At 41.0% G+C, this 14,400-nt stretch overlaps 1 protein-coding gene across 1 annotated transcript; it reads right to left on the bottom strand.

Annotated features, from left to right (window-relative positions):
* Positions 1 to 7,148: 7,148 nt before the first annotated feature.
* LOC134466941 (RPE-retinal G protein-coupled receptor-like) lies at positions 7,149 to 13,202 on the bottom strand. The gene is made up of 7 exons (XM_063220868.1): positions 13,127 to 13,202; positions 12,606 to 12,762; positions 11,362 to 11,483; positions 10,218 to 10,377; positions 9,178 to 9,295; positions 8,755 to 8,868; positions 7,149 to 7,286 (listed from the first exon to the last, which is right to left on the bottom strand). Exons 1-7 carry the CDS (start codon positions 13,200 to 13,202, stop codon positions 7,149 to 7,151), a joined length of 885 nt encoding a protein of 294 aa, XP_063076938.1.
* Positions 13,203 to 14,400: the final 1,198 nt, after the last annotated feature.

The following is a 14,400-nucleotide window of genomic DNA, read 5'->3' as shown; positions in this document are numbered from 1 at the left end:
TGTCATATGTACACAGCAAATTTGTCAGAGTTGGATTGATCAGACTGGTTAGACTGTGTTCAGCCAAAATCTAAACACCAAGAGTTGCAGCAAGACTGCACAGTGTTATTTGACTCCTCTGGATCGGAGTTGTTGAGCTAAGAGAGCTAGAGAGTTAATGTTTAATTCCCCAGAGAGTTATGAAAACCATGCCTCCTCAAATGTCAAATGTTTTGGCAACATGAGCAGCCATTTTTGTTGAGTCCCCTATAAGTGAACCAAACTCAATCCGCTGTAAGTGAACGAAAAAGTGAACCAACAGGAAAAGAACTGTTCTGTTTTTTTTCACATTGTGTATACTACAAAAAGTAGGTGCTCTTTCTGGTCGTGTTAGGCTTTTTGAGTCCTCTTTTTGTCCAATAGATCTCTTGTGATTGCACTTGTTCCAGGTGCAAAACTTGTCAAACCACTGATAGGCCTGGTTTGTAACAGGCAGAGTTTGATGTCAACATGCTATTTGATTAGTAGCCATCAATTAACTTAGATTACAACCCTCTGCATGTGTTCAAGTTCATCCTGCGCAACATTTCCCTTATTGGACTTGGAGGCTTTGCCATCAGAGTTTTCGAGTGAGAGGCAAATTGACAAAATAAACCTCTATAAAATTCAGAATATCCTTATTTACATTCCTCCTACCCAACAGAAAGCAATGGAGGTTATAATGAATCAAATATTAATTACTCCACAGAAAACAGATTGTCTGCTTGGCTCCAGGTGCCTCCACGTTGTAGATTTGACAACAGTGAAGCTGGCAACTGAATAAACTGTGCAACAGTTAAGGACATTTTGCAATAATTCACTGTAACTTATATATTTCTCTGGTAACAGCCTACAGTTTAGCCTCATTTAATGTGTAAAATATACCTATAGGCTAGTATAATCTGAAAAAGTCTACCTGGGACAGTAATCCCTTGATTCAGTCTCTTAGAAATAGCCCAGTCTATTTTAAACTGTCATTCTACCCCATCCAAATCAATCTATCAATCAATTCCTGACCTCACCTGAGTGCTAAGGGCTGTCATGTAATGATTAACTTACTGCCTGCACCTGCGAAATGCCTCATCACTCGGGTCACATGGTTCACTTGAACATGTATTTAAACCGGGACTGTTGCATTGTGCTATTCACTGGTTGGCAGCTAGCTAGCTAGCTGGCTGACTGGCTGTAAGGCCGGCCGGCCGACCGGCCTGCCCTCACCTGGCCTGACCTGGCCGGCCCGGCTAGCAGGTCACGTTGTAAGGGTGGCTGTATGGCTGGCTAACTAGCTTGTTTGTTAGCGTGCTTTCCCCGCTAGCTGTGGCCTTCATTTTACTCAAGGTTATTTTCAGGCCTTTTTCAAAAAAGGAATGCATTTTCATACCCTTCAGTGAGTAGAATCAGTCCAATCAGTTGTCTGATTGTAATTCTATAGGACTCACCTATTATGTGAAATGTATGGGAATTCCACTTAAATGCAACACATATAAACTTTGAATCCTACGCCTGAGCAACACAATTGTGCTGCTGGTTTAGCAATAAATTCTGTGGAATGAATAGAGACTCACCTTAAAAACAAATGCTTTATACTGTAAATTGAACAGTCATACCGTCAAGGCATGAATAATTTCTGTTGTTTTAACAGAAATTGACAGTAAAATAGGCAAATGAATGCTGTGGAATGGTTAGTATTTCACTTAAAAAACAACAGGGTTGCATTGTTAATTATACAGCTGTATACCAAGAGCCTACATGAGTGTCACTGTTATTTAAACAGTAACTCCCCTTTATTGTAACATCTTGAAAATGTTGATTCTACAAGTCTTAATTTACCTTACCGTAAATCCATATACAAGATCTCTGTGTTTTATACGGTGAAAAAATGGCAACCACAGCTGCCAGTTTTTCACCGTAATTTTGACAAGAATTTTTTTACAGTGCATTTCCTGTCTCTACTCCACTGTCCTGTCTGAGAAATAAACAAAAAAGGCTTGTAAAGCCCCCCTCCGAAAAAAATACTTAAAAAGATAAAATAAAATACTGATGTGGAAATCAACATCCGTGATCATAAAACAATATATCAGGACACACATTTCCATCATTGGCACCAATAATTATTCACTGTCCTAAAGTTTTTTTTGTCCCTTAATGTTAAGAAAACACAATACACAACGAGACCACGACAATCAGGTCAGGGTACAATTGGCTTTCGCAAAGGGAGAGACTAGACTAGAGAGATTGAGAGGCTTAGAGAACATGCTCTTTGCTTGCCTTCTGTACTCTTTCTGTCTCACTTTTCCCATACAGCCGTTCTTAATGAGGAACACAAAAGGGGGAAATTACAGGGGTGCCAAAGGTCAGTGGAGAGAACAACTCTTCTATGCTATTCTTATGTGAAGCAACCTTGAAGATGTATCTTCCTAGTCACATACTGTTCTTCCCAGGTGAAAACTTCAAAGGGAACAGATTGCACAGTAACAGCAAATATAAAACAAAGTCTTTGCTATAATAATTATTTCTACACTTAACATTCAGGAACTGGGCACAACACAGGCCGCAAAGAGGGCCATCTATTGGATTTCTGTCAGCGCAATCATGTCCTCAATATTCCTCAGATGACCTCCTGTATACATTATTGGAGATGGAGTAGGATTGTAAAATTCTGTGAATTGTCCATTTAGGAAACTACTCAAGGAACAGGAAGCAAGTTGAAAGGTTTAGGAACAAACATGTACTTGGTTAAACAAATACGGCAGCATAACCTTGGATGACATAATTTCAAATGAAAATGAGCTATTCATTCCTCAATTACAGGGACATACCCATGGTGGTTAACATCGAAGAGCTCAGAGAGGAAGAAGAATCACTGCATAATATATGGTCAAATATGGCTGAAACCACAGGTTATGGAGACCCTAAAAAAGCTAACAAAGCATGGACCTCTATCCATTTGATGACATATGTGACCACCTTCACAGCAAGAAATCTTGTTCCAAATTCCACCTGACATATGATCCAACATCAATCTTGGGCATATATACAGAATGCTAGATGTCGGCCCTGCAGTGGCCAACCGGGAAGGCACTTGGCTGCCATATGGCTGACCCGGGTTCGATTCCCAGCCCGGGTCCTCTGCCGATCCTTCCTCGTCTCTCTCCCAATTCACCCACTGTCAATCTCTCACACTGTCCTATCAAATAAAGTACAAAAAAAATCTTTAAAAAAAAAAGAACACTAGATGTCGCTTTCAGTCTTGTGGCAGGCCAGGCACCACCTTCATTTTACGGGACGTTCTTTATTCACAGCAGCAGTAAAGATGTATTACTGACACCATTCATTTAAACGGCGGCAAAGAATTGTCTAGTAGGGTAGGTAACCCAAACCCTGTCTACCAAATATACAGGAGTGAGCTCAAGTTCAGTCTCCTAGGGCAGTGTTTCCCAACCTTTTTTGTCTTGCGTACCCCCTAAGCATCTTAGTTGTGCCCTGAGTACCCCCTAATTCATGTTCTATATCGCTTTCTCTGTAGTGATGTGACTGCTCCATACATTTGTTACAATAATAACATTTTTCCAAGTACCCCCTGCGGTGTGCTCGCGTACCCCTTGTGGTACACGTACCCCTGGTTGGGAAACACTGTCCTAGGGGGTTGTCCCCTCCTTCTTCTTCTCTGTCTGTGGTGTCTACCCTGCCCACCCTAATGTCATGACAACTCGCCACTGCCAATCTAGCAGATACCATTTGCTTACGCAATAGTTCAAATGCATCCCTGATTCATTCACGTAGAAAGCGTGGAGATCTCTATGGCATGACCTTTACGTGACATTGTTCGCTAGTATGCTAAATCGTCCGCTCTAATAAATATGGCAAAATTGGCAAAATCCACATCAGTCAACCGTGTTGCATTTCAGTCTGGGGTCTGAAAGTGTTTATTATGCAAAATAAGGTTTAATTAATCCGGTGTAACAAATTTTAGCACCTACAAGATTATGGCACTTGGTCATTCACATTTTAGTCAGTAGTGTAATTCCTGGCTAGATTTCCTGTCAGCATCACACTGTGCAAATGTTTGCACATTTTCTTTTTCATATTCATTAGAGCAGACAGACTGAACATATGTGCTGCTGAAACCACATTCACTCTCTCTCTCTCTCTCTCTCTCTCTCTCTCTCTCTCTCTCTCTCTCTCTCTCACACACACACACACACACACACACACACACACACACACACACACACACACACACACACACACACACACACACACACACACACACACACACACACACACACACTAAAGGATACCCTCTTTTTGTACAACAACCAGTAGGCCTATGTTGCATGTTTTTCAGTATTCAGGGTACCTTTTGAAAATGTTTTAAAATATTTTTTTCTATATTTGTTTTTTACTACAACATTTATCCATAACATGTTAAGTTATTAGGACATACAATTGATAGCTATTTTAATCTATTTTGCGTCATGGTTAAACACATAATTTCAATGGGACATAAAAAGCACAGATTTCATAGAGTGGCCCATCTACAGTACTAAAGGAACTCCATTTATTCTCAACCTGAAGTCTCCAAATGAGCACTGTGAAACCATGTTTGCAAGCCAGCATTGGACAGTAGTACATGGGCCTGCTGCCTTGTATTGTACCAGCCTAATCTAGAAACAGTATCTACTAATCTATAAACAGTAACCCCACAACTGCTGTTTTCTGCCCATCAGTGCGCATGACAGGCTTACTTACCCTCAACAAATAGCACTGTGCCGAAAGCAGACATGGCAAAATCACTGAACCCATCCGGTAAGGCAGATGCCGCCATTTCTAGCGGTTCCTCAAACTCTTCCATGTTCTTCTGTGTCTTCAAATTACATTCTTATGAAGAAAGTTGTGAAACGGAGGTCTTTAAAGGGTCTGTTTCACGTGAATGGGCGTATAGGGTCCCTTAATCTGGAAAAACCTCCCATGAATCCGTCAAAGAATTTCCTTATAGGAAGTGTGGCATACTAGTAGGCCTATATTTTCAAACCCTGTACCAGTAGAAAAAGTGGACCCTGGCTTGTGGTAAACAGTACTTTCCCCCACATACTGCACTGCATGTTGCAGATTATGTCCTCTGTTTGGAGTTGCTTTGTGGATGTCTGATAACTGTGATATAATGTACTGTAATGCACTGCAAAGTAATGAGACCTTTGAGTTGTTAAATGCTCAAGTATGTGGTAAAATACATCATTTATGTTATTTGAGAGTTGTAGTGTAGTGATTGGTCTGGACATCCAGATTGGCCATCAGTTGCCTGGTTACCACCAGACCTAATCACAAGTGAGATTTCAGATGGGAACGATTGTGCAAAGCAGCATGGGATCTCCCAGGCTAATAGACCAGAGCACTAGATGTCGCTTTCAGCCTTTTGGCATACCAGGCACCACCTTCATTTTACGGGACATTCTTTACTCACAGTAACAGCAAATATGTATTACCGCCTCCTAGAGGATGCTTTGTGCATTGCCTTGTTGCTGCATTGGCGGCCATTTAAATAGCGCCACCCCTGTACCAAGATGGCGGCATCTAGGATTAATGCAATAGTTGCAATAATCAGTGGCGGTCAAAGTGATATATGTACTGTTCCATAGTGCATTTATGCATGATATTTATGTATGCTGGTAGTATATCTCAACATATTGAAAAGTAGTGAATGTAGCGGAAATCAGGCAACACACTGTATTGCTGATTGATGATGCTATGGATTTCACAGAAACGTCAGAGTTAACTTTCTGAATGATACTTCTGTACTTCAACTTATGTATGATAATGTGCAACACCATATACTGTCCACACAAAAGTATCTCAGTGCACTTGGAAACAAGCTAAAAATCTGAATATTGTTGTATTAAAATTGACAACCACCAAACAGTGTGTACAGTGTATATTTAATGCATTAATTATGTGCCCACGCAACACAGTCTTACCCCATCTAGTCAATTTCTGACTACCTTGACCAGACTGCAATTTTTGACATCAAGGGTATGCCTTCCACGTCACATGTTGACTATGTGGCCTAAACCTAAACCTATGCTTAAACCTAACCGTCAGTGAAGTTATGCTGCCACATTTTGACTCCAAGGGCATACCTTAGACATCAAAAATTGCATTCCAGTAAGGGCCCTACTGGGATATATAAAATAATAATAATAGTAGAGATGCAATAGATTATTATATAAAATATATTTAAATCAATTCATATAGGCAGTTCTTACTAAGGGAACACAGTTTGGTTTATTTTGGTGTATGTTAGTTATTCATTTAATTCAAATAGGATATTAGTTTTTTTGTTTTGCCATACTTTTCCTTTCAACTTGCTGTACCCCGCCCCCCACCCCACCCCCCACCCCCCCCCCCACACACACACACACACCCTAACACCCCCACGTGCCCCCACCCAGAGGTCCCCGGCCCCCACTTTGAAAACCACCGGTGTAATCGATAAAAACAGTGACATTTATTTCATAAAAAGTCCATACAAAGGTAAACATGTAAGGCAACAACAGCCATGAAAGGATTTATCTAAACAAATCAGCCCATTCAGGTCAGGTCATTTGCCTCTTGTGCGTGATATAAAAGATGTCCCAAGTGTCAGGTCTTCCCAGAGACCATAGAGCTGTGACAGCATGAGGAAATATGAAGTAATGGTCAAAGCTAATCTTCCCCACAAAGGCAAAGTGCAGTAACTACACCAGCATTGAAACTGAGAAAAAGGTGTTCAAACTACGGGTATTAGGTTGGATATTGTAGTCACTGCAAATGTGACACATCAGTATCTCTAAAACAGGACACGTTTGGACCATAAGGCTTTGGCACAATATTAAGGAGGGTTTGGAGACCATTTTCAGTCTTAACCTAATTTTAACAAAATTATTGCACTTTGACTTTGTAGGGCAGTACTGTAGGAGCAAAAGGCAGAGGCAAACACTTCATGCATCTGAAATTATATAATTGTTCAATTTAAATATTATATAGTTATAGGAATATCTTAACTTCCTCTCATTTTTTTCTCCTATAAAATGGTCCATTTTGTTGTAGTCGCAGTGTAAGTGCTTATTGATTTCCTCATTCAAGTCTTTTGTTCAAAAAGTTTTGTTCTTCTCAGCAATCTTCTGTCCTCCTCCAAGCAGCCTCCAGATGCCATCTTTGTAGGTTTTGTTGGTGTAAGAGTAAATGAAAGCGTTAAATATCGTGGAGGTCTTCGCCCACACAGGGAGCACCTAAAACAAGAGACAAACCATTAATGTTCTTTCTTAATCATAGACCATAAACGTTAGTGCATCGTATCGGATACTCGACCAGGGTTGCATTTCTCGAAACCATAGTTTATTACTACATTAGCTACTTTGCTGGTTTCAATTCAATTTCCCATTGGACACTACCCCAGTTGCTCACTGGCTAGCAACTATGCTTTCAAGAATCACATCCCAGCCTTGCTGATCTCTGCAGCCTGCTGAGCAACCGGGATTCAGAAGCTATAATCCAGTTCCACGTATTCCAAAAGACCTGGCTTCACCTGAACAACTGCCCTATAGATACAGTAGGTTTCCCATTTAAAAACATTTGCACTATCATGTGGGGCAAGTTGCTAAGCAGCCAATCACGTGACCACATTTTTTGAGTGTCGGCAGTTTCCAAACAATCAGAGGTTGCAGACAGAGGGATCCTCAGCTGCACGCGCAGACAGGCATGTTTGCAAACGGGAAACCAATGTATTGGGACAGGTGAAACCAGGTAATCTGGAAGATGGGGCACTGGTTTTTGGCCTCTTAATCCAGGTTGCACGTCACTACCAGTATAAACATGTCAGGTTCAGTTTAGGCTTCATTTAAATAAACTCTTTCAAATTCAGTTCGTCCTGGGACCCCGTCGCTTGAAAGCATTGTTGCTAATCAGTTAGCAACTTAAGAGGTTTCCAATGGGAAATTGCATTGTAACCAAGTAAGTTGCTAATTTAGTTAGCAACGATGTTGTCGAGAAACGCACCCCTGGTCTCTTGGGCCTGTGCCCAGTTGGGTGTTCAATTAATCCACCTCTGATAAGATGGTGTCAAAACTGTCATGTTAAATATGCTGTAGAGTACAATTTATTAATCCAGAGGGGAATATGACAGACTGTAGGGTGTGCATGGTTTTATGATAGGCCTATGGTTGTTGTACAAAAGAGGGTATCCTTTAATACAGTGGTTCTCAACTGGAACAGTCTTGGGACCCACCATTTTCCACTGCCATTCGGTCGCGACCCAATTTTTTTAGCGTTCAAGTCAATCCAATACAATTCTCAAAATATAACCATACTAAGCCTGTGTAATAACAATTATTACTGTCGACAGATGACGCGGATTACAATCGCTTATCAAAATACGAGTGGTAAATTCTTGCAGGAAAAGTTGGACATTTTTTTTAGCGAATCAATGAATTCGCTTTTTTTACACCACGGCTCCGCGACCCACCAATGACCCCTACGTGACCCACTTTTGGGTCGCGACCCACCAGTTGAGAAACACTGCTTTAATATGAATGGGTGTGTGTGTGTGTGTGTGTGTGTGTGTGTGTGTGTGTGTGTGTGTGTGTGTGTGTGTGTGTGTGTGTGTGTGTGTGTGTGAAAGAGAGAGAGAGAGAGAGAGAGAGAGTGTGTGTGTGTGTCTACAGTGCATTACACTAATGAAACGTCATGAACTTTTCTTACCATTCTGAACTGTGGGGACACTGTTTTTGCGTCTGCTACACAGGAGTACAGTAGCAATACTAAGTAGGGACCCCAGGTGGCGAACAGGGTCGCCTCAGGAATAAAGGTGTTGAACTGAATGGGGAGATGAAATAGCAGCCATTTTTAGGAATAAGTTGCGATGTCAATGTGATAATAAACACTACAAATGTGTTAGTGTTACTAATAGACCTTTACACTAGTAATACCACTACTGAGCAAAGAGTTGGTAAACCTGTTAAAACACAGCGTTATAAACTTGTCACCAGAATAGCAATGACCGAGTCGTAGTGCATTACTAAAGGCCCTGTGTTATGTCATGGTAGAGTAGTACGATGGCAATTAATCTTTCAATGACTATTACAGCGTGCCTTAACGGGCTACGCTTTCTGTGATTCCCTGTACCTTAAAGCTGTGGGTCTTCTTGAAGTATGCGTAGATGGAATCATATGAACTCCGCATTACTCCCCATGGAACAAGAAGGTAGACGAACGCTATAGTTAGCATGTAAGAGGCGTATTTCCTGTGGAAGAGAAAAAAATGTATTTTAACGTATATGTAATGGAGAAACTGATACAGAGAGAAATCTACAAGCGAAAAGGAATGTGGTGGCAAGCCTGAAATAGTAAGACACATTGGGGTTTATAATAAGAGCTATTTTCACATTGGAAATGAAACATTAAGAAGAGGCAATGAGGAGTTATCCCAATAAAAAAATCTCTTAGTAAAACATCATTTTGCATAATTTGGCATGCTAATTAATTTACTTTCTTGGTCAGTTAAGGGTTACTGTGGGATTTGTTTGTGGGAATACTACAGTGTTTCTCACACAAACAGCTCAGAGTTTCAGCATTGCATCATCAAGCAAAAGTAACCCGAGATTGGCTGGATTAAAATGCAAGCCAGTGTGGAGGTCTGCATTGCTGCAGGCTGGGTAAGATGGCAAAAGTATCTTAATACATCACAGTACACACAGGAAAAGACAAATTAGTTACTTCTCTTTGGAAGGCGAGCTAAGTAATGGTGACAACCATTTAAGCGTTTCCATTAGAAGTAGTTTTCCTATGTACTTATTTCTAACGAAGTTCACATAAAGAATGGAGTACAACGATGAGTGTTGGTGATAGTAGCAGTGGTAATGAGAAGTTTGGAGAATTTTTGAAGAAGGTACGTAGCTCTGCACATTGCGGAATAAGCGCAAAAAAACCCTTTATTTAATTAAAACAACAATGTTTCGATCACCCTAGATCTTCGTCAGGCAGGAAGCCTGACAAAGACCCAGGGTGATCGAAACGTTGCTGTTTTCATTTAATAAAGTTTATTTTTGGGGGGGTTATTCAGCAATGTGCAGACTTACCTTCTTAAACTGACGCTTTTGTCTCGCACCTGCAACAAGTGACTTTGAATGTGCACACCCTACCCAAAACGAAGTTTGGGGGATTTACCAGTCTCCTTCGGTGTAGTCCAGACAGCAACAGGTCCTCATTGGCTCAAAGTCATACTCGCCCCAGCCAAAAGACGGTAGAGGAAGTGCTGCCCAGAAGATGGACGCCACCCAAACGCCCACACACATCGTCCCAGAGGTCGCCCAGTAGAATTCCTGTTCTGTGAGAGCATAGGACGCTGTTGCACACCTTTCCACAATTGTAAATGACTTGATTGTTCAATTATTTATCCATACTAGCCATTCATTAGTTCACTATCGGAAATCTGGATTAATCATGTATGCATACATCTTATTTCTTGCTGGAGAACTGACTTCATGTGATCGTGCTGCTCTTGTAGGAGAGCGGCTGTCCAGGCAGTGGACCGATCATCAAAAGTGCTTCACGTGGTCCGCGCGCATGGACCACTGCACTCAAGAAGCTGACATAGTTGGATTAGGGATGCAAACAATTAATCGACTTTAATCGTTTAATGCGTTAATCTATTAAAAACCATTAATCGCAATGAATCGCCAAGTGAAATGGGCATGTGAAGAGTATGTGTGAAGAGGGGTGTGAATAGTGGGAATATTTAAATCACCTTTGGATTAAATAATTTGAATAGAATCTAAATGTAGTATTTTATCTAAATTTTTAATTAAAGTTTTTAGATCATTGAGATTTCGGGGGAAAAACGCCGCTTATCAATGAATCGTAAGTCGATCGATAAGGCAACCAACTAACGATTAATGAATTAATCGATAATTTGCATCCCTAACTTGGATTATGTGGCGTATGGGGCAAGATCGCTGGCCGTGGTGCTGAAGTAGTGCCACAGCCGAGAAATGTGTTCGCGGTAGACATTCTCGAGCTTGGGAGTACGGAGCGCCACTGAGAGCTCGGGCAGTATCTGCGCCTGCAGATATGCGTGAGGTCTGAGCGGACACCCCCTGGCCAATCATGGTCAGAGACTAAAGGAGTAAGGTGAACTGGAGAGGAATCTAGGGCAGGAGGCCAGATTTATTGCTCAAACAGAGACGGAAGGTATGTGAACGGGGAGGTGGTTGGTGCAAGTGAGAAAGCACATTTCTGACCGGAGACAGATCATTCACAGTACTCGCCATCACTATGTCTAGTAGCCTACTTGTCTTTACCAAATACTTACTAGTACACCAGTAGTGATACTTGTCCCATGCAATAAGGGCAACAAAGCTGATTGTTGCATAAATAGCAACCGATCCCTCGAATCCGTGAATGTTGCATCCCTCCGTGCCATAGGGCCAGACTCTGTGGCAACGAAAAATTGTGATGAGGTATACATTAGCAGACTGTGGTAATTTAAGTCCTAACAAGCATTACATTACATTGCATTAAATTACAATTCATTAAATTACATTGCATTTGGCAGATGCTTTTTAACCAAAGAGACACACAATCGAGGACATAATCATAGTCAACATCACTAGCACAACAAACACATTTGAAAACCACTTCAACATTCTCTCCACTGTTTCTCATGGGAGCTCCGCATAGGGAAAATCTACACGGTCTTTAAAATGAGTTAGTAATGTAATCTCAACATTTGATCTAAACCGTGACAGGAGGCCCAGCTTTTGTAGACGTGATCTTCTTCTTGCAAACAGTGAAAACAGGCAGGAGAGTCTCTTTTAAGCATCCAGTGATTAGTTTAGGGGATTAGGCTATTTAAAATGAAAAGGTATACAGTGCTCCTTTAAAACGACTGATGTTTGGAACTTGCACTTCACCTCATGGAGCGCACACACACGCACGCGTGCGTGCACACACAACAGTGATTGAACCAGCTCAAGTGCTTGCAGTAGTGGTTTTGCTTGAGATTTCCTTTGACCTACTAAAACCCAGACCTTTACGTTCTGTTCTGTAGGCTACACTACTCTACAGCCATCAACCACCGGCTTCAGGGGCTTGGTAAGTCTTAAATCCTGTTGTTCCGCCCACCTCTCAGTAGACTAAACACACTGAGACAGAGTGCTATGTTTGACAGTGTACATGTTTAGCCAAAACAAACGAAAGCATTCAAAATCAGTGAAAAAAATCATGCAATGAGAACTTAAAATCTGTTTTGACAACAAACATGGAAAATTCAAGATACGGACAAGATATGTTTTTCAATCCTTGTTTTTATGAATTATATGTAATTGTTGGAAGAAAATGTCCCCGTGTGATCAGCAAGAAGATGTCGGGCTTTAACCCTTTGAGGAGTACCATCACAAATATGTGATTAGAATTTTGCCCAAATTTTGAGTTCTCATTATGATGTCATAATGTCTTTGCGAGATTTTTAACACAGACGTCTATAGGAGCTGTAGAGTGTTCCAGTAAAATTCTAGAAGAACCTCTAGAAATTCCTTACTCCTCATAATGATCTACCTGACATAGCTGGCATAGGCACCAATGAGAGCATTGATGTTGAGCATGAGGTCAGAGATGTTCAGGTTGAACACCAGGAAGTTGCTGGGAGTTCTTTGGTCTTTAATCAGCAGAAAAGACAGCGCTGCAGTGGCGTTAAGACAAAATCCAAGAAGACCTGCACAAAGTAAAACAATGCACACATTGTCAACAATATTAGAAATTGATGGAACAGCTCAGCTTCTGCTCAGTCATGCAATAGAATAAAACAGGTAGCATAAGATGGTTTTGAACACAGAGCATTTTGAGCTGTAGTTGATAGCTGTGTTATTTGATAATGTGTTATTACGGTACATTATTTAACGCAGACAAGACAGCTGTGAAACTATGACGTTTGCATACTTGCATTGTACAGTACACAGAACTGCTGCCTTGTATTGCACTAGCCTAATCTAGAAACTAATCCAGAAACAGTAATCTATAAACAGTAACGCCACCACAGCTGTTTTCTGTCCATCAGTGCGCATGACAGGCTTACTTACCCTCAACAAAGAGCACTGTGCCAAAGGCAGACATGGCAAAATCACTGAACCCATCCGGTAAGGCAGATGCCGCCATTTCCAGCGGTTCCTCAAACTCTTCCATGTTCTTCTGTGTCTTCAAATTACATTCTAATGAAGAAAGTTGTGAAACAGAGGTCTTTAAAGGGTCTGTTTGACGTGAATGGGCGTATATACGGTCCCTCTAATCTGGAAAAACCTCCCATGAATCCGTCAAAGAATTTCCTTATTGGAGGTCACCCAACCCCCAAAAGACAAATGTGTTGACGCTGAAAACTGGATAATGGCAGAGGTGTTTTCAGTTGGTTTGCTTCTCTGCCTGTTTTTCTGATCTGGCAATATTTGCAGTGAGTTGAAAGAGAGCTTTGGATTGTCAACGGCTAAAATATCTAATAAAATACATGGTATGTATTTGTGGCAGACGAGTATATTTACAAACCCTGTACCAGTAGAAAAAGTGGATCTGACTTGTGGTACTCTGTACTTAACCCCTATATACTTCACTGCACGTTGCAGATTATGGCTTCTGTTTGGAGTTGCTTTGTGGCTGTCTGCTAACTGTGATGTAATGTACTGTAATGCACTGCGATGTAACAAGACTTTTCACAGTAAGTCGCAGTATGTTTACTGTTCAACCTCAGGGCAAACAATTGTGCTTGACCAACTGTCTTGTTTGTGCTGTGGGTTCACAGGGAACTTTTGAGCGGTTACATGCTAAAGTGTGTGGTAAAATACATCATTACCTCTGCCAAGGAAGTTATGTCTTTGGTCATGATGGTATGTCTGTCTGTATGTTTGTCTACCAGCAGGATAACTCAAAAAGTTATGAACAGATTTTGATAAAATGTTTTGGAGTTGTTGGAAATGACAAAAGGAACAAGTGATTAAATTGGATTAAATTGTTGGTGTAATTTTTAAAAAAAAGATTCTTCACCATTGTGGGATAGGCCGAATGTTGACATTCCAGTTTCTAAGTCTACAAAAACAAGACTTGTAAGAAATTAACTTATGTGACATAGTGAAATGTTCTATCACGATCATGTTCTAATATATTGGCGGAGGTCTGCGCTCTCCGAGTGCATTTCTAGTTTATGTTATGTGAGAGTTGAGGTGTAGTGATTGGTCTGGAAAAGCAGATTATAGGTTCAAACCCTGTACCAGTAGAACAAGTGGATTTCACTTCACAGCAGTGGTTCCCAAACTTCCTGGACCTCATCCTAAGCCTCCAAACGCCCCCTTGACTTCATCATTAGCCT

Source organism: Engraulis encrasicolus, chromosome 17 (assembly GCF_034702125.1).
Source record: "Engraulis encrasicolus isolate BLACKSEA-1 chromosome 17, IST_EnEncr_1.0, whole genome shotgun sequence".
In the NCBI taxonomy this organism is placed as follows: domain Eukaryota; kingdom Metazoa; phylum Chordata; class Actinopteri; order Clupeiformes; family Engraulidae; genus Engraulis; species Engraulis encrasicolus.
This window is presented reverse-complemented; position numbering and strand designations above follow the sequence as displayed.

Coding starts and splice junctions, on each gene's coding strand:
- LOC134466941 (XM_063220868.1), bottom strand. CDS start 13,202: ATGGCGGCATCTGCCTTACCGGATGGGTTCAGTGATTTTGCCATGTCT. Junction 10,378..11,361: donor GTATCACTACTGGTGTACTA/GTAAGTATTTGG, acceptor ATGCTCTCACAG/AACAGGAATTCTACTGGGCG. Junction 7,287..8,754: donor TGTCCCCACAGTTCAGAATG/GTAAGAAAAGTT, acceptor CTCTTGTTTTAG/GTGCTCCCTGTGTGGGCGAA.